Below are 27,732 nucleotides of genomic sequence, written 5' to 3'. Positions count from 1 at the left end.
GCTGAAGGAAGGAAACAGCAGCTCACTGAACTGTCTGCCAGTTGCAACATGCTCTGTGAGGTTATCTAGCCCCTTTTGGGAAAAATGGAAGCATCCACTTAAATGACTAGTAATTACATTAAGGAAGAGGAGAGGAGAGAATGGAGAACATCTCAGTTACAAGGGACCTACAATGATCACACTCTAACTGCCTGGCCACCTCAGAGCTAACGGAAGTTAAAGCACAATATTAACGGTGTTGTCCAACAGCCTGCTGAACGCGCACAGGCTTGGGCACCGACCACAGCTCTAAGGAACTGGTCCCAGGAAGAGCAGGCTACGTAAACACAGGTAGAAAATACAGTTGCTCACCTCTGTGAATTCCCCCTACCGCAAACAACCAGGGGTTGACGTGGACACAACAGCCCACACTAAAACCTCTCAAGGAAGACTGCTCTCACAGCTTCATACCAGGTTCAGGTAAGACAGAAACCCATGCCACAACTGCTTTAATGTGCTGTTCTCCTTTACAAGACAGAGCAGCTGTTAGAGATCACTAACAGAGGGAAGATGCAAGAGGCTAACTTCTTTCCTATTTAGGGGGCAATTTAAAATGTCTAATTTTAATCTAAAGAAAAGTTAATCCCACTTGACTCCTTGTATAATCAACAGAAGTGGAAAGGTCTCTATAAAGGGAAAATTATATTCCTTCTCTGAACCATGACATTGAACACCCTCTATTTCTAATAAACTGGTAACAAGACTAATCTAAATTTAACCTTTATGAATACCCCCTCAATCATTAAAAGCTCAGGTATACAGATATTTTGCTAAGATGGCATTTTGACTGTATCAGTCTGCTAAATAAACTATTGCAAGGACAGGGAAGTAGATTTTGAAATGTTTAGAATTCTTGGGAATTCATCTGCCTGAAAAAGGAACCCACACACACTCATTCGTACACTCATTCATCTTTTCCTCATCTGCACAGCTCTGCTTAAAGCCCAGAGCTGCAGCCCGACAGCATTTCACATCTCCCAAGCTGAGGGTGCCAAGTGCCTCCTGCTGCCCTGGCGCTAACAGAACACCCTTACGGGCACCTCTCGCACCACAGCCACCAGCTCTGGGTGCAAGCAAGTCCTCTGCTAGAGACAGGCTTCAGGTCTACAAAAGAAACAAATTTTCTCAGAGCTGAAGTCCTTATGTCTTGTTCTCCCTCTCAAGAGGGACTGCAAGCAACCAGAGACAAGTAATTCATTTTAGATATGCCAATCGCACACATGCACCTGAGGAAATGTCTGTAAAATCGTATTTTCCGAGTATCCCTCTTTTTTTTTTTTTTGCTATTGGTAATACCACTAAAGCTGCTTTTAATATTTTAGTTTGTTGTTTTTTTTTTTTTTTCCACACATTAGATCAAAAGCAGTACAGTGGACATAAACTCACAGATGCCCCTACTAAATTTTATTTATTTTCTTATCTCTTACAGATACTGCTTTTGAATAAAATAAAATGACAGAGAACATCATCTCAGTGCTGAAGATACAATATGAATAACAACACTTAAGGACATACTCAAATACCGGTTTGGTCTAGTAATTTAGTTTCCTAAACGTGCGCTGGAAGACCAAACCGAACCTGGGCTAGCATTCTCAAATCAATATATACACAACTGAGAGATATTTCTTAAATCAGTAAAAACTCAGAAGGGTTTCTTGGGGTTTTAGGTATCAGTATCAGGCTGATTAAACGTTGAGCCACTGCAGTTCATTACCATAAATACTGAGAATAAAACTGAGGTATGTTGAAGTGAATTTTAAGCTTACAGCAAAAACTGAAAAAAAAAGAGAAAATATAGGAAAAATCAAGTTAGATGCTTTCAAATATAATTTATATAGAAGTGACCCAAATTTAAAGATTGTAGTATGTGTTCTGAACTTAAAACACACCGTATTTTTACAAGGCACTCATATAACATTAACAAAGCATTTTGGAATCTAAAATAATGTGGACAGATCCAATTCAACAGAAAATGGGTTTAACAAAAGCTACTGCTAGTTTAAAAGAATTAAATCATTTTCTTTCATCATAATTCAACGAATACATTTTAAAAGCCAGCGAATATCATAAATGTTGATTCTTATCTTTAAATTTCCTATTACATATTTATAGATACAACTTTTGTGTACAAAACTAACCTAGCAAAGAGCTACATGCTAAATTCATAAACACATTTCTAACGCCACAGATCAGATGAAATGCGTCACTCCCAATGCGTAAAGGACTATTTCATTACTGTTTTGCATTTTAAGCCTTTCTGAAACAGAAACCAATCTTTTTCTTAAATATGAGAATGTAGCTACTACCTAGTATTACGTACTTCAGAAATGTCACAGAGAGATGCCATAATCACCTGTTTTCTGTCTCACAATCACCACCAAGCTGTCAGCTGTTTGTTTTTCCTAGACAGTTTGCACACTTTTGCAAGTTTCAGAAACACACAATTTTTAGGCTGAGACTTTCCATGCTTAATTTTTTTTAGGTAGGCAGCCCTGACTCTTACCACTATCTGTACATACTTGGAAAATGTTCTAAGCATCCATTAACAACACCAGAGAACATGTTCAGAACTTCTCAACAGCGCAAACATCCTCATGTAGCTCATCATACACATTGAAAGAGAAGGAAAATAATTTAAAGAAACCACTTCCAGAGAGGCACAAAGTAACGTTTCAGTAAAGCTTTGTAAAGCCACCAGTCCCTACAGAGCACCAAGCCCATTAACGTGTGCATCCACGCACGGCTTTATTCATGTAAATAACCTCTGATTTCACTGAAATAATTCACCCCAGTGTACCATACACACAAACTGGAATTTATCAATAATTAAGACAAAAGCCTCCCAAAGATTCAGCAATCTGAAGGCAAAAGGACCACTCATTCCATTTAAGAAATTTCTGCATCTTTACAAATCTGACCATACCTTCATTTTACAAAGAGGGCAGGTCAGACCCTGGGCCAACGGGTGTAAGGAAAGGAAAGCTGTTATTTTTAAAAGATGTTTAGCTACACAGAGATGCAGAGTTCACACCTAATCTAAAAAAAAAAACCCAAACTTTGACTATCACAACCTATACTTTCAAATGAAATGTGAAAGATACAGTGCATATTCATATAAGACAGAAAAAGAAACCCACACGTTACGTTACGGGTTGAGATATCTTAGCAGATACCTCAACAAGCCTTTGTAGGCTTAAAAGCCTACATCACAGTCTTAGAAGTTTCTAGCGTTGCTGACCTAGAATATCTAAATAATGAGATAATACTTTCTGATTCTGCTTGAATCAGCCTTCTAGACAATTGTCCTCTCTCAAACAGTTGCTAAACAGTTCTAGAGAATGTACATTAGAGAAATCTCAGCACGACCCCCGGGGCAGCCCAAGTTTCAAGCCAGTTTTAGGTGGAAGACAGGACTGACAAGCAAACAGCACACTGAAAACAGGGGAAACTGGTGATGAAGAATTCTCCCTTTTCCAGATGTCCTAATAAATAATCATTAAGATTCACATTTGGTAAAATACCTATATGAACAGAAGAGCTGATTGACTGGAGTGCACCATTTAGAGTCCAACAATCTGTCCAACAATGATCACTAATAGATGTTTATGAAAGAATATAAGCCTCAGTCTTTCCCACAGTAATTTGCAGAGGGACATCCTGCATTTTGTTGTGTAATGAAATATTGCACATTAATTTATAAAATTCTTATAAGTTCTTATCTTGCTTAAATTTTTTGCATGTAAAATCTCCAGTGGCAAAATCTTGCAGAAAATCATTATATAGCATGAAAAACCCATTATTTTCATGAGTCATTGCTTGATCATTTTATTGAGTCCATAATCTTGCCTTATGAGTCATATCATTATAATATCAATATTCAAATCAATATCAATAGTAATTTCCATTTCTTTTCTCCAGTTTCACTCACCTGTCAACACTTTTCCAAGTTGAAGAGCTCTCCTTCCCCGTACAGAAGCCGTTCCATAGCTCTGATGACTCCTTTCCCCGTACCCTGGACTGTACTTTTTTGAGACGTGGGGTGACCAGAACTGCTTGCAGTGAGCGCATGGAAGACTAGCGCAAACTCCAGCAGACACAGTCCTATATTTTCCATACTGAATGCCTTTCCTGAAAATTGCTAAGTATTCAATTTGCTTTTTTTGACAGCTGTCAAGCATTGAATTATTGCTTCCGAGAACTCCATCTGATGATTCCAAGAAAGGCTTCTGAGAAATGATAGCTATGCACTCTATCCTTGAGAAGATATTTCAATCTATTAGGAAATTCTCAAAGTGAACTTTATTCTGCCACTTCATCCTTCAGCTTTCTGCACTTTCCCAATCGGTCTTAGTTTTGTCTGTTTTGAATAATTCTGCCTCAACAGAAATTTCTGTCATTATTTTGTCCCTTTTACACACTGAATAGTATAGATTCCCATGGCCTTCTACCTGTAAATCCCCTTCACTGCAAAAATTTACCATTTATTCATACGCATGAAATACCAGTCAATCTGGCTTCATTACACTTTAGCCTCCTGGTTCACTGGATGTGCACTTAAAATTTCTCCATCACTTCTCCTCTCTGTGATGAGAGGAAGATCCTAATCTCTAGGCTCTGCCAGCAAAGTGTGTATGAAGTCACTGCTCTCTTCTGGTTCTGGCTGCATTTTCCCACTGACCTCCTTATCTTTGCAATGAAGTCAACTCCTCTTTTCTCAGTAAAACCTGTATTTGCTGTCTGCACTACGTGCCCTTTTATCAGCAACTATTTCATCTGCCACTAACTCAATACTCTGAAATCTTTCTGCAATTCTATGTCATTTCTCTTGAATAATTGTGTCACTAGCAAATGTTTTTTTGCCTTCCAATTCAACCTTTTCCCAGGTCTTCCATTGACACCTCAGTTCAAGCAGTTTATCTCTCCCATAAAGAATGGATCTTTGTATGAGAACCTTACTGACTTTACTGCAGAGAACATTACTCCATGAAACCAGGCTTATTTTCAGGTTAGAATACTTTCAGCTGGCATTGCAATACTTTTTAGGACTTTTATTCTTTCCATCCTACGCGATAAGCAGTGGGAGAGTTATACTCATTTTCTCCCCTCTCCTTCTTCAACATCGAGCCTAGAAAGTACGTAACAAAGGGACAATATCTCCACCCGGAATGAAGCATGAATCCATGTAGGACTTAATTCCCAGACCTGAGAGAAACAGGAGACACATTCCATGAGGAAGAGAGATGGGAGGGAACAGAAAGAAGAGGGAGCGGAGTGAGCCTGGAGCAGGCTGCTACGGAAACCTCCACACTGGGTGAAGACAAAACATTATGTGTGACAATTTCCCCACTTCTTCAGACCACTTTGAATAACAATAAAAGTCTCCCAAGAAACTACGGAGGCAGTTCATGGTTCTATGATTCTATATCACAGAGGAGCATTAGTTAGGGGGCTACTTACGGGGCCTTCAAATGGGGCCAGTGGTCCCAAGGAAACAATTTATTGACATCGGGGGGACACACTGAGGACACAACCATAGCCAATTTAAACATGGGTCATTTTCTTTAAGAATTTGAAGAGTTGTATCCTATTAAATGGAACTGTCTCTTAGAGACAGCCAGAACAAGATACAAATATCCTTAAATCTACAAAGAATCATGCTATTTCATTAAACGGCACATCAGATGGTACAAAATATTTTTAGCATTTCAACAAGTGAACTGCAGAGCTGCTTTACAAGTACTCTCCAGAATTTTACTGCTCTCTCCCTTTGGTACACAATAAAGCACAAGTGAAATCCTACCTGCAATGATATTCATCAAGTTATGCAAATTCAGGCTTTCTATGGTAGTTAAACATCAAGTATAAAAGAATCATTTTTTTTTCTTCCACAACCTACTGAATAAACATGGAGCACATTGCTTTAAGCACATCTGTAGGTTGTAAATCTATATCCTCCTAACCACTTTCCTTAAATTAACAAATCTGAGTCAGTAATAAGAAGTTGGATTGATCTGCCATAAAATCGCTTGTGTATTATCAAGTTTTATTTTGTTTTATTAGCATGTTCATCAGTAGCCAAGAGCTAGAATAAAATATTTCTGGAAGAATAATATTTGAAGCCCCAAAATTCATGTATTCAGAATTTCTGCCTTGAATAACAAAGCCACCCCTATGAAAATGATTCTGCCCTCACACATTCAGCTCCTATCGGCTCAATATTCCCACTGTTTTAGCAGTAAAACTGCTCATCTCTGAAAGCGTGCATCAGTGCACATAGGAGAATACAGACCAGCCACAAGTGATGGAAGTGCTCTCTCTTCATCATTGCCCTTGTACCTTCAGATTTCATCCTGTGTGGATGCTGCTACATGTTGCTATTTGGAAATTATTTTTGCATTATTATATTTTCCATTCTTTGCTGTTAGGAGTCACTTATGATGATTCTGCATCCTGTAGGCATGCACCGCTAGTGACCGCATTGCAGAAAAGCCTGTCAGACAAAACAGGACCTATCGCCCGCAGGATAAGGCTCAGAACCAGAAAATGCAAACATTTGGACACCATAATTCATGCTGAAGTTTTTTTGTGTGCTTCAAGGAATTTGAGTGGCAAAGCAATTGATTTTTACTTCAACATCCTAACCTGGCTTATACAAAAGACAGAAAACCACCTTAAATTATTTTAGCTCTGCAACTTTTATTACTTGTAAACTGTGCCAATCTAAAAATCAATAGCACACAACAAGTTGTTCTTGATAAAAACATAATTTGTGAAGGATTTCAGATCAATCTTTTCTCTGTGTAGAACCACTGTGTATGAGTATGTGTATATATATATTTTTTTTTTAAACTGGGTGATTTAGCTGTGCAAAATATCCCTCAAGAAAAAAAAACCCCAAACCCTCAAATAGGAACAGCACTCCTCCAGCGTTTCTATTGCACTACTTTGCCTCTTTTCCAGATGTGCTCACAAAACTTTGTTCCTCTGGGGATGAAGGAAGCTGAAACTTCACAGCAAAGAGAAGCAGCAGTTTTACAGTACATTGGCTTGGGCTGGGATACAGTTAATTTTCTTCATAGCAGCCCATATGGTGCTGTGTTTTAGATCTGTGACTAAAACAGTGTTGGTAACACACCAGTGTTATTGCTACTGTCAGGCTACTGCTGAGCAGTGTTTGCACAGCGTCAAGGTTTTCTCCTCCCCCCGCCCCTTTTTACTCTGTCTCTCTCCCCAACCAGTGCCGTAGGCGTGCACAAGAAGTTGGGAGGGGACACAGCCAGGACAGATGTCTTGAACTGACCAAAGGGATATTCCAGACCATGTGCTGTTCTCAGCAATAAAAGCTCATGGAATGGAATAAGAAAGGAGAAATGTTCATGGTTATGGTATTTGCCTTCCCAAGTTACAGGTGACGAAGCCCTGCCTTCCTAGAAAGGGTGGAACACCTGCCTGCCAACGGGAAATAGTAAATTAATTCCTTATTTTGCTTTGCTTGCACACATAGCTTTGCTTCACTTATTAAACTGTGTTACCACAACTCATAAGGTTTTTTGCCTCACTTTTACCCTTTCGATCTCCTTCCCCATCACAGTGGGGCAGTGAGCACAACAGTGGGTCAGGGCCGACCTGCCAGTTTGGGCCAACGCACTGTACAGGTGAATGGGTTTCTTGGCTTTGTCAGTATAAAGAGGATACAGCCAAGACTGAAATACAGCACATGGTCATTGGATATGACTTGTGTGCTGGACTCCAAGACCCGCCTCATCTAACAAGCACTTGGCCAACTGCTTCCTTAGTTCGAAGCTAAATCACGTCAGCGTATCATCTGTCAGAACGGTGCAGGCGGCTTTCCTCTTTCCACGTAAACAGACAAGAACTCTGTTCTTCAATCAATCTGCCCAAATTTGCCCCGTACGATTAGCATGCAGTAATTTTCCTAGGTCACAGACAAATCTCTCTCATTAACGCATTAACAGATGTAAATGTATTTCAGTACTGTAAAAGATACAGGCTTAACTACTGGGAGTTGGACGAGGTGACCTTTAAAGGTCCCTTCCAACCCTAACGAGTCTATGATTCTACTTGGCAAGAAATCTCTAATTTCTAAACCCCCATGACAGTGCTTGAACACTCCCATAGTTGCTAGTGAGCTTCTAGAAAGGTCCACAGTCAGAAGCAGTTCTGAGAGGTACAGTTCCATTTCTGAAGGCAGTAAACCTTCAAAAATTTCTCACATAGCATGTTGCTTATTGATTGTGCACAAGCCACACAGGAATAACATGTTACAGCACAGACCTGTCAACTCTGTAACTAACCTGAAACGTAATAGCAAAAAAAAAAAAAAAAAAAAAAAAAAAAGAAAAAAAGGAAATTAACTTTTCCCCACATCTAGTCCAACTATTACAATCCAAAATTCCTGTTCACTTCCACGAACAGGACCAGTAAGGACAGTCCCCTACTGAAACAATGATACACTACCATGCCTGCACTAAGTGCTGCATCCAGACATCGCTCAGCAGGATCTCAGCTCCAACACACAATGCACAAAAAGCCAAATATTGTGACATTAGATTGACTACGAATGCATCATGTGCAGGGACACAGCGATTCCCCACTGAATGCAGGCCTGAGTTACCAAGCATTTATTGCAAAATTCTGCATGCGTGCAGTGCTGCGGGCTCACGGCTTGGCCAGTCCCTAAGGCAGCCCTGCCCCAGGCAGCTGTGCTCAGGCAGTGACTCTGCTGAAGATGCAGCAACACGCTAACATACGGCAGCGGTATCACAGCAACACAGAAATGAATCCTCCAGGAATCCTGGGTGACTAACACATCCCAAAGCTCAGAGTATCATCGCTACAGTTAATGACATTTGCCATACTGAACTCCGAGTGCTTGCAATGGCTGTACCTTCACTTTACATAATTAGCATTATCTGAAGAAGTTACAGAAGTCTGTAAGGTCTTCAAAGAAAAAAGGATCAAGTGTGTATCTTTATTAAAAAATGCTAACACTCTTGACATGACCCAGATCATCATGAGGACTGTTAAATTTCAATTAGCTTTGAGCTATGCTGATAGGACTTTGCTAATAATTGCATTATTTTCTTCAGGAAAATTTTCAAATTTTTTTATGAGACACGAGAGAGCATGAAATTGTAAGTTCTTTTTCACTTGTTAAATGTAAAAATCATTAACAATAAAAGGTATTGGATTAGAGGGAGAGCAGGAGGAAAGATGGCCCAGTAATGGAGGCAACGTTTTGGGATCTGAGAAAGAGGAATTCAAACCCCAGGCTCTGCTATAGTCCCTCTCCTGGCACATCAGTCAAGCTATTCAATTTTCTGGTTTCTCCTTCTGTAATAAAGAGATAATAACACATGCTGATCTCACAGGAATTTTGGGACTTGGTATCTCTTAAATGCCACAACACTATGGAAATGAACTTGATCAAAAACATCTTAATGCTGTAATCTGGAGAATATCCAGGGTGCGTACAATCGCCAGTGGAAGTATTCTAAGCTAAGTGTTTACATGCATGCAGAAATTTTCATAATGCTTGAATTAAAAAATGCCTGAAATATAATAGTTATGAAGGAAATCTCTCAGTAGTGTCAGAAAACAGGCTGCTACGTACAGTAAGTTCAGATCCTCAGGTTAATCTATATTCAACCTGTATAGCTTTTATTTGGTAGACTCAAAACACCACTTACAAAGATGGAGGATTTAGAAAGTTCACAGAGGAATCCATCAGAAAGAAATACTGCCTGCATTCTTAAAAGAGAGGAAGGAGAAAAGAAGCAATTGTTAGATATTTCTTTACATGTGTATTTGTTGATAATAAAGAGGGAATTACAAAGCTAAGTTTACTTATGGAGTTACAGTTCAAAGTAATCTAGGATAGTATTTCCAAAAAAACCCCACTTGGGTCAGAAGTCTGTCTCAGTTTCAGAATGCCCTATTTCATTTCAGTAAACCTTATGCTCTTGAGTCGGCTTTGAGAGTAACTTCTCAATTCATTAGATGCTCCAATAAATACAGGTATAATTATCTGCAGCAGTGATTAAGCACAATCTCACCAAGGGTGGTGTCTTCCTTTATTTACACAGGAAGATCATGATTTAAGTGAAATGAGCAGCATAACCGCCTGTAAAATCAAAAGTAGATGACTGATATTCTGGTTTGTAGCTTGTACAAACATACACCACTCTCATTTTACAATTTAGGCAATCATAAATTATAACAGTTATTTAACTGGGATTCATGTAAACCTGCTACCACATAACTGCCCCTTTTGTCTAAGATCATTAGGGATTTTACTGATACAAACTTCAAATTAATGACATCCAACAAAAGAAAACATTTTCTTTCCCTACAGAAAATAAAATAAGGCAAACCTTGGAACATGCAGACTTTAAAGAAAAAAAAAAAAACAAAACAAAAACAAACCAAAACCACAGAACTAAACCAAGGTCGTATGTTTAGTTCTCTACGGAGGAAAGAGTTAAAGATCATATCTAACTAAACGTGCGTCCAACTAATGGAGAAGTAACACTGCAAATCTACCACCTAAAACTGAATTACCTTGCCCCAGCACTAGAAATAATTCAAACACAGGTCAGGCTTAGCTACCTTAGTTAAGCTTTTTCTGAAGAAAAAAACATTCATGAGAATATTCTGCTGCCTATCATTAGGAGCAAGTCAATGCCTCGCTGCTTCTGGTCCTTAATGAATTCCTGCAATAACTGCTGAAGATATTTGAAGATACCACAAAACAACAATGAATAATACGACAGAGGAGCAGATATGAACAACTACACAGTTCCCCACCCCAGCTCAGACAAAGTAATGGAGCAGAACTTACTGCTTCATTTACGTTATCTAACTACCATTCTTCAACTCTTTTTTAATGTAATTCACAGATACCAGCAATTCAAAGTGCTGCAATTTTCAAAATATTCAACTCCCTAGACTAATACTGCCATTCAGACTACATTAGAAAACAGAGATGAATAAATAAGAATAGAGTCATTAAAATCTTTTTTCTTTATACATTTATTAGAAAAAAAACCCTATAATACTCTTATTTCAAAGACAATTACGATATTTCATAATAGCTCTCTTCCACAATTATTTTGTTCCTGCCTCAGGTAGAAATCCCTAGATCACAGTAAACTCCTCAGATTCCTCTGTAGCATGCTATATTGTTTTGGAAAATAAACCTATTGTATTAACAATTTTAAAAGATGTGTTTAATGAGGGGAAAAAAAGGACCCATCATCCCCAGTAATAAAATATTTTCAATGTAGTATTAGCTATTTTCCTGCTACTTATTTTAACATGTTTACAATTCAAAAGAAAACACAGCTTTAAAATCAGGGAAATTGGTTTCAAATGCCTTTCACTCAATGGCTTTATGGGCATTTACAGCATGGCTACTAGTTCTGTGTCACTGAGACTGTGGGAGAACTGAAGGTAAGGCTGCCTTGAGAGCCACAGCGTATCTTTGTACATGGATTTACACCCACCGGGGTTTAAAATGGGGATCACCACGGTGATTCTTCCAAAGGATGCAACTATCAAATTAACACGGAGTAGCACCACTGTCTACGTTAAAAATTCGTAGCCAAGAAAACATGTTGGCAATAAAACAATGAGATCACTCCACTACAGTATGCTTATCAAGTGCAACAACTATGTACAACCTCAAAATTAAGGAAAGCCAATAGAATGGGCAAGTGTACAGAACTCTTCTCTCAAAACCAAGTGTATAAACTTTCTGCAGAACATGGAAAAGACAGTAAAAGTAACAGCTTGCTTCTCTTTTTTTTTCTGTACTGTTTTCAGGTAACTTTGTCGGAATGCCAAAGAGAAATGGCTTCTTTGCCAAGGAATTACAGCTTTAGGCAAGGGAATTGTGTAGGGGAGGGCTAAGCACAGTAATTCACCTTTCCAAACAAGCTGCACACAGAGGACTGAAACATAACCACTGCTAACTGTCCAGTCTTCTGAACTGGAAACCAGACAACGATCTTCCACTTTGCTTGTGCAGATCACTGCTATTACACACAAGATCAATCCCATTTCTTATCTTTCAAATTTTAACCGGCATACGACAGCCAGAGCAGAGATCACGGCACACGCTATTGCCCAACACTGCACTCTGCAGTACTCCCACCTTAAGGAATTCCGGTTTGTGGAAACTGAACGGGAAAAATGCTCCAGTTAAGGGAACAACTGAGGACTCTGCTGATCTAAGGTTTATGTCCATTCCTGCTACAAACCTCTTGCCAGTCACTCTCTGTGCTTGATTTCCCATTTTATATTTGGAACAATTCTGTCTCCTTGGCCTGTCACGCTTATTTTTAGTTGTTGTTTTCTAGAACTGTCTTTTATTGCTGTGTTTACTGGTTTGCTCAATGCACTGCAGCTTTGGGCGAGTACTGTAGAGATTATTGCACAATTAACAGAAGGTCAAATGCCAAATAAATCCATAGACTACAAAACTGAATTTTAAAATCCAGGATTTCTCTGTAATTAAACTACTGAAACTATACTTACCTCGACCCATTTATCTTTCAAAAAGAAACAGAAAAATACTGTAAAGCAACCATAGCTACAAACGATACTTAAATTCAGCCAAAGCATACAGAATACAAAATTTACTGCGATTATTGCGTAAGGTTTTTGGCATTTGTGACAGATAATTGTTTCACTGCATACAATTCCATAATCTTAACATGTCTGTATTGCTGTTTTTAAATGCTTCTTCTCAACCAGGGAATGGGACAAACCATTTGCTAATCAGCGCTGTACTACACGTGTAGACCATGTCACGGGTGAGGAGGGCGTAACGCCCAGCCATATGGTGTGCTTCAGAGCCAGCTCATCTCCATCGCCTGTTACCAGGCAACGCGCTGGACCTCAGTCTGAGCTGGGTAAAAAAGTGACCTCTTAGCCCTAGAAGTTGATTGATATTCATTATGCTGGTTAGGTTATGATCACAAGGGAAAATAATAAAAACAATTACGCACATTGAGATTTGGCAGCATTAAACCTTGCTGAAATTCCAAATGAGTACTTTCTTCTTCTTTCTTGTCATATATCCCAAATCTCTTCTTTAGCTTGTTGAAAGGGGATGAATACCTTTTCCTTCAGCTACATTTATAAATACTGAAGCACTATATTCACAGTCAAATTAATGTTAGCTTCCTGAAACCATGCCAGTATTTATCTCAGGGACCACTGTCTCCCATGGCTTAGAAACGCCAACCTCATTCTTGCAATTTTTACCAGAATTTTTCTAACAAAAGCTGTCAATTGCATCAAATGCTGCTAAGAGCTCTAAGGTTATTCTGTGGTAGAAATTACTGTTCGTGGCAGAGGAAAAGCTAAAAGCAACAAGCATGCTGAGCACTACAGAATTGATTTAAATCTGTCCTCAAGAACAACAGGCTTTTTTTTTTTTACCCTGTAAGCCAGGCAGTCTTTCTGAAATAATGAAATCTTTCTTCAAAGACATTAAGAGGAAGATTGTGTTCAGTGTAGGAGAATAAATATAAACCTCCTCTTATTTCTAACAAGGGCTGTATGTCTAATTTTATCAACTGCACCAAACTCTGTGTGTTGGGGCAGAATTCAGCTACTAATTCTAATACATTTGAACAAAGAAGTGAATCTAGTCTATAATTCGGTCAATACACATGTGCAACTTCTTTACTTTCTGCACACAGAACAAAGAAAAGTAAAATTATAAAAGTATATAAAACATATATATTCAGTCAGCCCCATATAGAGAAGCCATGTCTCTTTCCCAATACATTAGTTTATTTTAAGCAGAGGATTATTAAAAATTGTTTGAAAAGTACCAAATACATACCTACCAAGAATGATACACTTAGCTTTTTCTGATACTTCTGTATTTATTATTATAAGTATAGAAAGTTATATCCTGATTAAAAAGTCCTTAATCAATATTGTTTCTAAGTATGTGTTAAAATGAAAAACTAAACAAGCGAAAAATAAATTCCAAGTATTTAAAAAGCAACAAATAGTTTGGTTGCGGAAATCTCATCTCAGGAAGGAAAAAAGGGAAAAAATGAATCGGCACAAATACTTTTTCACCTGTCCTATAAGTTTTGGAGCTTAATTCATGACGTTCCCTGTTCTGACATCACAGGTGCATTTAAAAAGGAAGGATGATGAGTTATCCACGGCTGTTCTAAGGCAAAAAAGTGCCTGTGACGAATCCGTGTATAAAGTAACTTCTGACAGAATCAGCCAAGGTGAAATGAATCCAGTAGTGACATAACCCTAACATGTAAAAGGGAAATAGGAGAGAAAAGCACTTGAAGAAGGGACGGGAAGATTATTTGCTAAGCATGTCACTGGCAAGTTGTTCACTGAAGGCTTAAGGTATCAGATCTTGTCCTTACGGTCTGTTACTCATGCGACCCAGCATCGGCATGGCAGGCTGTGAAGTCCAAAGTAGATCTTTATTCATTATGACAGCTCAACAGATATTTCAGTCAAAATGCAAGGAAATAAAATAAACAAACAACAACAAATTTCAGTGTACTTACTGGAAGAAGGCTTCGATCATGAAAACAACAGGCACCACTTGCATGGGGCTTCTGTGTAGTTTCCTAAGAAGAGAAAGATAGGTTCTTACTGTAACTGAGATTCAAAGGAGATCATATTTGTGACCTGCACCCATGAAAGGCTGAAGGTAGGCTTTAAGAGTCAAAGCGGTGTAAGAAAAAACAAAATGGATAATGCATTATTTGGCTGCATACATTTTTCTGTCATAATTACATTTTTATGTTGGTATAAAGCTGAGCAGCAAAATCTGTTTACTGATTCACAACTACCAACAAATATTTTCTTATTTATTTATTAATCATTCAATGGACAGTAAAAATTTCCAGGCAGTTTGCAATTTATTTTAAATCTCAATCCTATGTTTGAATTACAAAATTACCTAGCAAAATAGACATGCAATTACTATGCCATAGTTCAAAATTCCTCCCAGCATATGTTTCTGTTTCAATAGGAACACACAACTGTGATTTGTGTTTTGTGTATTTTCCAATTTAAAACTTCAAGCAATTTTGCAAAAGAAAAATGATGATAAAACACATAACCAAAAGGTGCCATCCAAAATATCTTACACATGCACGTAGCTGAGAATTAGAACAGGGTAACTACTTCTTATTGATGAGCAGCTGGTGGCATGTAATGTTTTACTGAATTATTCTCTGAATTTCAGAAGTTACCGTAAGCTCGGCTTTGGTTTTCCTAACAGCTACTCCCTATATGCATTTTTCATTTCCATGTACAATAGGTAGTGTATGCTCTCCAATACAAATACTCTTGAAAATAGAAACACTGTACATATGATGAGTCTTCAAAGAAAACACACACCTAGGTTTATGTTTTACCAAAACAATTCATAGATAAATTTAGTACACTTTTAATCCCCTTCAATAAAATTCCAAACAGTAAACATACTGAATATTTTTTCACAAAACATGTTATTCCTTATATGCGATTTCATAGTAAACAAACAAAGAAATCAGTAAATCAAATATCAGTAGCGGCTATCTCCAATGCATCTGAGGGTCAATAACAAGAGGCACCAGCATGGGAAAGGTGTATGTTCTATAAGCAGTCAGGTAATATCGCAACTATCGTACACACTGCTAAAAAACCCAGCAACTTCAGAATCTGCAAAAGTGACAATTAGCAAAAGGAAACATATTTGCATTGTGGCCTCCGGCGAGCAGGGGCCGTCACGAGGAAAGCAGCTATCAAAGTAACATCCGACTCTACAACTGAAGCTGCCAGCAGTAACCGCAACTGTCTTACTGCCAAAAAAAACCCCTGCAGCTCACGTAAGAAAGCTGTATAGACACACAAACCATGTTAAAACTACAGCATCTTACCCTTTCTGGGCAGTGTTCCTTCGTGTGAGATCAAAGATCTCTCTGAGTACAACACAGGTAAACTGAGTTCCTTAAAAATCGCTAAGGAGTAGTGTTTTTTTAAGTAATTAGCCTATATTTTAAAAAATGACATCTGATTTAAGACCATCTTGTAATGTCACAGTGAAACTTATTCATGGTCAACAAAACTCAACCAAATAATTGAAAATTAAATCTGGCAGGTTATCTCCATTGGGGTACTTGTGTGTCATCATCTGAAATCGCTGTGATTCTCCAAATGCACTCTCACTTTTTAGACCTCAGATTGATTAAAAAGCTACCTCACTGAGGTTACAGTACATTAATTTTCCTTTTCTGAAAGACTTTCATGTGACCGCTCAATCCTAGCAACCTTTCTGTTTAGTATAATGTTACCTATCATTAATTCTAGAAACATTACACTCCCAACTGCTACTGCTAGCATTCCTTATTTATCCTGCAGCTGCATGCTCTGGTGAGTGAGGAAACTCAGAATACACACAGAAATAAGATGTACAGGATTTTAAGAATCTACACAACTCCAGGAAAAAATAAGAACACCGATGTATGTAATTCACAAAGTACTGCTGCATTAAACCAGAGCAAATGCATGAGAAACTGTAAAAATAGTTACCTTTAAAAACAATTAACTTGGCTACACTATTTAATCAACAAGTAATTATTCATTTTGCCTAATATTGCAGTAGTGTATAACCCCTCTCTGACATCCTCCACATAGAAATATTGAAGTTCTATGCTCTACTGACTGCAGAAACTCTTAAAAATGTTTATCAATCTGAAATTGAGAAGTGAAGAGAGGATTTCCTCAAGACCAATGGTCTAAAGCTCCTGCCAAGAAGAGAGTGGACATCCACCCCCATTCCTGTACTCCGTACCACCACCAACGGTACCTCCCTACCCTACCACTGGACAACAGGGAGAGCAGCGTGGTTACAGACTTCATAGAGGTTATAAAGATTTTTCCCCAATGAAAGAAACATCCAGTCTGTACACCAGCTGGCCTGAACGAGTGTGGTTGCCCTACACAACACAGGGCAGTTAAGCAAAAGCTCCTTGAGCAGAGCACCCAGAGACCCTTGTAGACCACAGGGACCACGGTGAAGTTCCATTGCCTTTTACACAGTACATCACTGAACTTCCAGGTCTCGTGTAGACCACTTCGCAGAGACTGCACACGTTACGAAGTATACCTTATTTGTGATCTAGCTACTCAGGCAATACCTAAAAAGCAAGCAAGATTTTTCAGTCACATTCACATGATTATATGAAGTGGTTCTCAGTAGAAGGAAATACAGCTGAAAAAAATGCTAATAACCTTGCAGAAGAAACGCTGCATTCTGATAAAATCCTATTTAGAAACCTCAAGATAACCTAGGTGACTATGATGGGCTCTGACATTACACCTTATTATTCTTTGTACCGACATGAGATGTCATTAAGACTGTTCACACAGCTGAAAGCAGCCATGTGGAGAAACCCAAGATAAGCATTTTTAACACTGTATTTTATTTTTCACAGCTGCCATATATCTTCGGAAAACATGAAGTAGGCTCTACTTTTGTACTCCTATCACGCAAATTAACATACAATTAGCAGCATTTTGCTTGCACCTGGCATTACAACATTGGTATGTGACAGACACATACACAAGAGCAGCAACACCCTTCTTCAGATCAACAGCAGAGCGAGCGTTCTGCAGGGCTCCGGTCTTTTTCCGCTGAGAAAAGGAAAACTTGAATCAACTACAATTAGTCCTGCTAAGTATGGATGTAAAAATCTGGCAAAGATGATGATGTTTTAAGATTCACTTAGAAAAAGACAAGCGTTTTCAGGTGGGTAGACAAGCACCAAGAACAGGCTGCTCTGCTCTCCCTCCGGCAGCCCACGCAAGGCGCGGCTGCTCTGCGGGGTCACTGTGAAAGACAGCCCCAGGCCATCCAGGCTCCATACACAGTCACCATGCTTGGGCATTCTAAGATCCTCCCAGACGTTATATTATTTTTCCACAGAAGTAGCTCCCTTAAGTATTACATTAAATTAAAAAAGCAATAATAAAAATTACTAATATATATACACAATTATTAAGCCTGACTTAACACCTACTGCTTCACACCTTTATCAAAAGCCTACGTAGAAATTGATCTAATCTGATATTTTTTTGCTTTAATTCTGTTCTAAAAACGCAATTAAACAATGATATCTGTTGCTGCAAGTTGAAAGTCATCCCCTTTAGATAACAGCCAAATACAACAAGCGGTGAGTTTTGCCATCATTAGACTTCTAACCATATTACTTCTATTTTGAGGCTTTTTTTGTTTGGTCTCAGTTTAATTTCCTGTCAGCCTTACAAGAGATTTCTAATGTTTGGGCTGTAGGATATGCTCTGATTAAAAATAATCTTCCCAATTACTGCCTGGCATGAGTCTACTGCCACATGCACTCTGCCACTGGCTTCTGAATTCCTGTCAGCAGTAATTGTGTCTGTAGTTTCTAACTGTAAATGAAAACCCGGGGGGCACATTTGGGCTCCAGTTCCCTTTGCCCAGCTATATCTTTTAATTTGCACTGTCTGTCAAAAGGAGATGTTCGTAGGCACTAAAAGGAAATCCTCAGATCATCAGGTTAAAAAAAGAGGAAAGGAGAAAAAAAAAAGAAATGCAACTGGAATACGATAAACGACATTTTATATTTATGCTAGCATGCTCAGTGCAGTTGGAGAATCTCACAGCATTAGCCTCAGAAGAGGTAGATTGAAACCATTAACCGAGCATTTCTAGCTGCACTTTTTCACCATTAAATCTAATCATAAGTGTTGAGCATCACCTTATTATTGCTATTTCTTTGGAATGTAATCATTCTAATTAATATTTGACAGAACAGAGTTTCTTATCACAAGGGAAAAAATCCTCTTACTTCTCAGGCTCTGGCCCCTGGCCTAAACTATACCACGGGGTTACCCTTCTCCAGCCCTGGATGGACCTCAGACATGCGCTGCAGGTCACCTGTCTCCTGGGTCGACCCCCACCCCAGAACCTAGATCATATCTTCTCTCCGGTCTGTGTTTCAGTCCTCTTTCCTGGGCACACCCACAATGTCACCTTGTCTCTGTCCTCCCTCTGTCTCAATTAACCACTGCTCCTGACTGGACTCCCCAGACAGGTCCTGGGCCTGGTTCACCACCTCATTGGGGGCTGTCAATGGACAAAGTCTTTCCAGGACCTGGATCTGCCCTCAGCATTTACACCCCGTTGGGCTACACCCCGTGGGTAAGGGCAGGGACTGAGCTTCTGGCTCCTTTCTCCTCAGGAACAGCCAGCTGACACCAGGCCAAGGATATCCACATCTGAACTCACCGTGCTTAAACCTGGCAGTCAATGCCACCACAATCGCCAGTCTCATGACAGATTTGTGACTCACTTGTCCTCTCAGGAGTGCTACTGCTGGAACCGAAAGGTGGCCCGGTGTCACCAGGGAATGGCATCTGTGTGACAAGAGCGGGACGGAAGCAAAGTGCCCATGGGCAATTTTCTAAAGGAAAAGAATCTTGGGAAGAATGAAGCACTAAGCACAGGCTGTACTCTGTGAAGCTGATAGGGAAGAAACTCAAGGAGCAGAAAAAACATTTGAAGATAACATCAAGAGTGAAGCTTTGTGTAGAAGGGAAAAGAACAACCCACTACACCAACCGTACAGCCAAGAATGCGTATGTAGGAGACACAATATTCACTGCAAGCAACAATATTCTCTAAACAGTCACTGTAAAGTGAAAAACACTGTCAAGTCCTGTGAAAATGGTTTTCAATGAAGTTTCAATGTTTAATCTGTTAAAACTAAGTCACTTTCTGTCTCAAAAGTAAAATGGCATCAGCACATTTGGAATCCAAGCAGTACAGAGAGGAATCGTAAAAGTTTTCTTTCTGATAGGACAAATATTGAGAATTGGTGAACATAAGCAGGGATTTGTGCAAATGCATTTGAAACTGAATAGCTGTTCTTGGCGTAAGAACTTATTTGAAATATTAAGGCCAAACGCTAGCGCTCTGCATTGTCTGTTGGTTGATACTCTATTCTGTGTGCTTCTGCCGGTACAGGAGGGGAGAAACCTGAAAGGTGGGAACAGAACTGACTTCAGCTCTGTCTGGGACCTTTGGCAAAGCCTTCTGTAGTGTAACTTTCCCATCTTTAGGCTATGCCCCTTAGTACTCATTGCAATTTGATCACAAGAAAGCAGTAACAGGTGAGAACATCAACGTATCAACCCAAACATACACACTTTCTCATCCGTACAATGGAGACTGTAACGACCACCACGTTCATAACTGCCTTGTATTACAGAGGTAAAAATGCCATGGATCTGTTTAAAATAGTATTTTATAATACTCCACAAGCTGTGCAAAAGTTCTTTGTGCCTGCTCTCAGCCCCACCGAACAGCAGCATCGTACAGGCTGCCACACAGAATGAGACTGATGTCCTCACACTGCCGGTGTTCTATTTCCACCTCTCATTTGGGATAAAAGCATCACCTGCAAGGTGTATCACTCTATTCCTGTGACAGAGACCATGCACATGTTTAAGTATTTTCAGCATAAAAACTGTAGTATTAACTATAAGAGTAAATACATTATGAAACTGAAATAAAGAAATATCGGGAAAGGACAAACGGAATCACAGTAAGGTAGAAAATCTGGGTGTAGGCACGGCTGATAAAGCAAAATGGCATCAAAACCTCATTACTAACTTCTTCACCAAGTGTTTTATTTCAGATCCATTTTTCAAAAACACGTAGCATTCCACTGCCATTAACAAGATTAATGTCCCAACAAAACATGAAGACATCAACTGGACCACGGGAGATAAAGTAAGGGCAAGGGCAAAGAGCACTGCGATGTACTTCACTGATTATATTGTAACAGTATTTGAGTTTTCTGCTTCATAATTCAATACTTGCTCAATAAAGAAATAAAAATTTTAATTGTTTTCTAAAACATATTAAGTAGTCCTTTAGGAACAACCTCAGCCTCTCACAAAATTATTTTTCAAAGCACAAGTTAATAAACAAAGTATCTTAACTGCCTAAATGGCAGCGATGCTGAGAATATGATCAGCACATTGCACAGAAGTCACGCCAAGTGGTGACTGCCTGTCCTCTCTAAGTAACCCCCCCCGCACAGAAACAAGTAAATTCTTTTTTACACAAGTTACTAAATAAATTCTCAAAAATGAAATAGAATTTTAGAAGGTTAACCTGAAAAATTTATGGTTTTCTCACATAATTCCCCTCCTTTCCAAGTCTATATATGACAGATATTCACTCCTGCCTTACTGGTTTTTAGTGATGTTTTTATTTCTTTAGTTCAAGCTAGTTCTCAAGAATTCTGAAAAAAAATATTCGTCAAATTATATTTTTACAGTGCTATGCATCCAAGGTGCTTTACATCAATTATTGTGATTGCGTGCACACACTCAGTCGATGAGTAAAGCCTTCAACGCTTTCGAGAGAAGTCATCACACTGTCAGCACTCTGCCAGACTACTGAGCCCCTAGTAGAGCAATACTACTGTAATTAGAAACAGCATTAATTGCTGTCAAAACATTTCTGTGTCATAATGACCACGGGTCTTATCACAATCTTACATCATTTATCTCTATTGCTTTCTTGGAACACCTCTTACTCTCATTTCATGCTACTGCTAACGATGTTTAAATGCATATATTCACCTGCAGTAACACTGATCAAACTGCCCAGAGAACAAAGACTGGGCAACATGTAATACATTACTGCACATACCAGACTTCCAGAAATCATGGCTCAAAAAGGAGAAAAAAAATCAGTAGTACTGGCAGTGACATTCAAAGATCCTTTCCATTATTTTTTTTTTTAAATCAGAAAGAGATGGGTGCAGTAAAAACAGAATGATGAGAATTATGTTTATGTGACTACCTAAAAGCACTCTTGCTAGCATACGGCTGCTACAAAAAAAAAAAAAAAAAAAAAAAAAAAAAAAAAAAATATATATATATATATATATATATATATATACATACACCTCCACATTTATCTGTTCCTGATGCATAAAACACATAGAGGTAAAAAGTACCCCTGTATAAAAGAAAAACAAAAAATAAACCTTTGAAATTATTCAAGATGAATGAAAAAAAAGTTACATGCTGTGAAAAAAAAAAACAACCAACCTATTGGTTTGTTTCTTTGAAAATATTTTCCAAAGCAGTTCAGAAAAAAAAAAAAAAAAAAAAAAAAACCAAAAAACAAAACCCAAATCGGCCCTCTACTTTGTGTATGGGCTGTTTTACTCGTGTAGGTTCTTGAACAGCTTTTTAAAGGTCCATTAAAAAATGGATCTTTCAAAATTCTGGCTGCAAAGACAGCTCATGACAAAAGCATGGGCCTTCTGCTCTGAGAAAATCAGCTCCAAAGTCCACGCAGAAACGTGGCAAAGTCCCAGGCACCAGGTTTCTCTATTACTACAGTCATCATACCTACAGTAATAACAGTTTTGGAACTTTTCTTCAAAATCTTTTCTTTTCTTCTCCCCGTTCTGCAGTAGACTGTTGTAACAAAGCTCTTCAGCAGGCAGGACAATTCCACAAACGTCAGCGAGATTATTCATATGCTTACCCAAGGTAATAGGCTCATATCCTCGCTAGCCTAAAAGATCATTTATCACAAATTCAAGAGAACAAGGCATTCAAAGAAGATGCAGAAATAACCAAGTAATTTAAAACAGGCTTAACTGTTATCAAGTGCAACTGCAGAGAAGTCCTTCCATCGAATCCAGTGGTGAGCTCTGAACTCTGGATACACAGACACCGACAGAGACAAAAAAAGCAGGAACATTATACTTTCAAAATAAGGGGTTTACGTTTTAGATTTCTAAACTAATGGTTCTCTCATCTACAGCAGGTCAAGAAGCGAGTCACGTCCATATGAGCAATGCAGTTTTGAAAGAAATTTTAGATGTAGAGAAAAGAATGGTAAATTTGTCCATTTTATTTCTTCTCTTAATGAAAATTTTGACATTGCACATGAATTATCTTTAACCAATTTTATCAAAAGTATTCTTACTGTTTATGAAGAAATAAGATTTCAGTATTAAAAAGAAGCAAAGAGCAAAATAATATAAACCTTCCATGCTTGTAGATTTACTCCTGCTAGGTATAATGACTACAACTTATTTAAAAAAAATAAGTTAGTGATTGATTTACATCAAACAGGAGAACCTTGGGCTGGGTCTCTTTTCAAAAGAATGATTTGTTATTTTTGTTGTTTCCAGTTGAGTATAATGGATTATAGTTGCAAAATGTAAAGTCATATCCACACAGATCCCACGCTGCGGGTCAAATCTCACCTCCCATCAGAAGAAGAGGAAGTAGGAAGCACAGCGGTGCCAAGGAAAAGCAGCAGATATCCCCCAACCGCAACAGACCCTACAGAACGTTTCTGCCTGTGCTAATCAAATTTTAATTTTCATGGGGGGTAAAGGACCAAAAAGCACAAGTATAAATGATGCAACCTGTAACCCGGGTGCACAGAATACATCTCTGCAGAACCATTTGTCCCAGATTTGCATTTTGTAAACAAACAAAAAAAAGGTTTGGTTTTTTTTTTTTAACTACAGGTCTTTCTAGGTGTGCCACATCCAAGCAGAAAAAGAACCAGATCTGTAAGCATCACAAGTTCTTCCTCCGTATTTCTGAATGACCAGTTCCTCACATCCTTTTCTCCATCTGTAACCTTTCCCAGCGTACTACGAAAATCACAATCTGCAGGTAACGGTGCCTTCTCCATCACTCCCAGCATCAGAGCTGCACACCAGCCAGCTGACACATGTGAAATAAGACCACTTATCAATGAAGGGAGAGGTCAAAGGCTTCTCAGGGTGGAACAGGAACCTGCTGGCTGCTGCAAATCTCTCACCAGTGCATTTGAGCCCGACACTTAATATTCAAACTGAATTGCAAGCTATGTACTCAAGGATAAAGCTTCGTAATAATAAAGATTCACAGCCTGACAGGCTCAGCATACAAATTCTCAGTGCACAGCCCATCTTGAATATTTTTTTAATCTAAAAAGGAATCGGGATTTTTTTTTTTTTTAATAAACATTGCTTCCCGTTTGGTGAGAGAAACAACATAATGAGAAAATAAAATTTACTTCTGCAGTTAGATATTGGTAAAGAAGTATCATATATTATTACAATATAGGTACACTGTGTGTGCAGTCTTTGACTTGCTAATCAGACATAGGAATACATCAATTAAGGTGTACATTTTGTTTTCGCAAAGCCCAAATCCTTTGAGTCAGAAACCTACTATTTTAACCCCTTTAAGAATCTGTCCATATTTCAGATAATTTATGGGATGTGTTTAGTATGTCAGCTGTGAAAGCTAAAGTCACCGAAAGGCTCTAACACCTTGATATGTATTACTCAAACATTGCATCTAACCAGTGCTCTAATTAGTCCAATATCAGGTCACCAACAAGTGGCAATGCTAATATCCTTTCATAAACTCCAGACTATTTTAATTTTTTTTCCCAATCATATAGAACAAGCTTCTAGGTGGTACTTACACTTGCTTTTCATTTTTTCTCTCTTACTCATCTTTATTTTATCCAGCATAGCTTAGCTCACAGTAAAATATTCATTGTCTATTTTACACTGACACTGTGAAGTCATGGCCCATTTATTTTTTCCCTTTCAATGTTTATTTTACATTACAGCAACCCGGTGACTCGTTCCCCTTTTTTTTTTTTTTTTGGTTACGTGAATGTTTATGTAGTATGTAGGAAGCAGTTTAAAATTAAATAAATTATAATTAAATGCCCAATATTTTTAACACTGAAAATGTCATTGCCAAACATTAGCTCCACTTAGAATCTTGTGCTTATTTTGTATTTTGCTTTGAACACCTACATTTCTATCACTAAATCTACCCCTTTCTTTTAGAATCACACTGCAGCCAGCTTAACTACATCTCACTAAATCAACTTCAGTCATACTTTGATTCATTCCATTTCATTGCCTTTCATATTTAAATTATTTCTTTTCCCACTCCCCGTATTACCTTCGAAAACGACAAGTCTCACTTTGTGCAGTGACTCTTTACACTGCAGCCTCCCATAACTCCCATTATTAACACTTTATCATTTTCCCTGGATATCTGTGAGTTTTCCTGCAGAACTGCCTTCCAAAACAATTCCAAATTTACACATGTAATCTCATCTCTTTGCTTCATTTATATTCCGTATGCACTGAGACAGCCAGCACTACAAGAAGTCAGTTTATATTTGCTGCATCACAAACTGAGGGCCAGGCACTCGAGCTCCGGCCCCGGACAAGCAACCTGCATCCCAGGGGCCGCCACACCCCCCGGAACCAGACGGGGATTCAGCTGGGATATCTGACTCCATCCACCCACGCATGTGGCTCAGGATCCCAGGTTTTGTTGGACACAAGACACAAAGGATCATGGCACAGTGGAATTTAATTTATACAATATGTAGTTACAATAGGGAGGGGAGAAGGAAGCAGCCTGAATCTCAAAATCTATGATACAAAAATTATTACAGCGCAAACTACGGTCCATTCTTCTTCTCCCCTTGGCCAAAGCTACATCTCTCAGGAATTTCACCCAGAATCAGCACTCACTTCTCAAAATACATACATAAATGAAGCAATAGCTTCTCTATTCCCGTAAAAAAAAATTATCTTCTTCACAGATTTCTTGATTGATCCTTAGAGAAAGATCCTCTCCCCTGCCAAGCAACGGATCAATATCTTTCTCCAGTTAACGCAGTATAAAAGTGCTGTAACGGGAGCTCCAATTGGGGATGAAGTTGTTAAAACAATTCTAAAAATGCATGCTTCTCAAAATTGCTCTCCACGCTGCTTCAAAACAAGAGCATCTTAATCCTTACTGCCAAAATCACTGCTGTTTTAATGCACTCTCCAGTATTAATTAACTTTTAGAAGACAGAATCTTCTCAAAACTCATTTATACTCCTGAAAAGCTGCTCTGCTGTTCTTTGGCTTCTGGACCCAAGAGCAATTAACCGAGCGGGGCGAGGAACATGCCACTGCCCCTCTCCTACGGGAACGCAGAGACCGGACAGAAGCTGCGCCGACAGCCATGCAACGGAACAGACCAGGAGCTGCTGTTTGCTGTGTAACTGTCACGACCTCCACCGAGTTACCAAGCGCCCCACAGGATTTGCCAACTACAGTGGTTAAATTATTATGTTTAATTCACAACTCATCAAAAATCACACTACCAAGAACCGATTCAAAATAGCTGTCACAGCTGCCTAAAGCAGCAAATCACAGCCCGAGTCACCTAACTTCTGGGGAATAACCAAACTCCGCCCGAACGCAGAGCAGTATGTCTTCATCTTTTATGGGGGTTAAGAGAAATTGTTAGGAGGACTATGAACTAACTACTTGCTTAAGTGGAATTTTACCAAGTCAAATTAAAAAAGGCTCAATATCTTGTTACTGAAACCAGTCACCGAGAAAGCATCAGGTACTGGTTGCTGTTGGATAATGACTTCTCTAAAGGAATCATGGCAACATTTATATTCATCTTGTTTTTAAATCCTACTTAGTAAAACATTTTGGAAATTATTTTTTGTTGGTTTTTTTTTTTAAATTTTAAAACTGTGTAAAGATCTAACCCACTAAACCAAAATATCACTATTTCCAAACTGTAGCACAACAGTTTGCAGCTTGAAAAATGTTTGCTGGAAGGGCTGATTCAAATCTCATATCCACAACTTTCAGAAAACTGATTAAAAGTCTTTGTGCTGTCTTTGCCCTGTTTGCATATCGGTGCTCTTCTCGGTATCACTTAGATCTACCCATCATAATTCAGATACTTGTGAATAATTCAAGATGCTACGCTTTAACTTCTACCAGCAATTCCCTTGAAGAGAAGCAGTAAGCAAGCACTTACTATAAGCTATAGCATGAATCCATATAATTAATATTTCGATGTACTTTACCTGTCTTACTGTTCACTCTTGCGATATTAAGACAGTATTAAATAAATAACACAGACAACTTGTCCCACTTTTCAAAGATGCTTCAATTTACAGAATTACTTCATTGGATTTATTGCTGCATCTTTACCCAAGTTCCATATTCTGTTAATGTGCTATCAATGTAATTAGCTGTTTCTTTGTAGGAAATTTTTTTTTTTTTAAATCAAACTAGCATTTTTATTGCCAAAGCAATGCACTGCTTGTACGTCCTCGGACTCAAAATACCCTTTTAATGATATGACAGCAGAGCGCTTCATCTTAGCACATCCTCCTTGGCACACTGAAGCAAAACAGAGATGATGTGCTATTACTGAAGCATATGAAAAATAGTAGCGCTCCACTAGCAAGCAGTACAGGTACATAAAAGCATATGAAATGATACAAAAATGATTACTAAAATATGTCCTCACTTTTGAAATAAGAGTTCAGAAGCCTGTGCGCAAGTGATTATAAGTTACATATTAAGGTTACACAATTTTGAAATAAAAACAAGCAATACTGGAGAAAAATTGATCTCAGATTTTCTTACTTGCTACTAGTGAAGAGTCAAAAACCCCTACTTCTTCATGAAATGAACAGATATCTTTGGTTAGAAACACGAAGAATTGACACATGAGCCTGTATTCTTCAAATAAACTTCATTTCTGCTGATTATG

At 38.5% G+C, this 27,732-nt stretch overlaps 1 protein-coding gene across 20 annotated transcripts in view; it reads right to left on the bottom strand.

Moving 5' to 3' along the window:
* RBFOX1 (RNA binding fox-1 homolog 1) overlaps positions 1-27,732 on the bottom strand; it is a 968,785-nt gene that overhangs the window by 686,907 nt on the left and 254,146 nt on the right. For all 20 annotated transcript variants that reach the window (XM_086759520.1, XM_086759516.1, XM_086759504.1 and 17 more), the window contains one exon: positions 14,619-14,681. Coding sequence is in view for 14 of the 20 variants with exons in the window: in XM_086759494.1 (XP_086615620.1) it covers positions 14,619-14,681 (63 nt within the window). In the remaining 6 variants the exon portion in view is untranslated. The remainder of the gene's footprint in view (positions 1-14,618; positions 14,682-27,732) is intronic.

This window comes from Chlamydotis macqueenii, chromosome 15, assembly GCF_036417535.1.
Source record: "Chlamydotis macqueenii isolate bChlMac1 chromosome 15, bChlMac1.mat, whole genome shotgun sequence".
NCBI lineage: Eukaryota > Metazoa > Chordata > Aves > Otidiformes > Otididae > Chlamydotis > Chlamydotis macqueenii.
The sequence above is the reverse complement of the archived record's forward strand: the minus strand, read 5'-3'. Positions and strand labels throughout refer to the sequence as shown.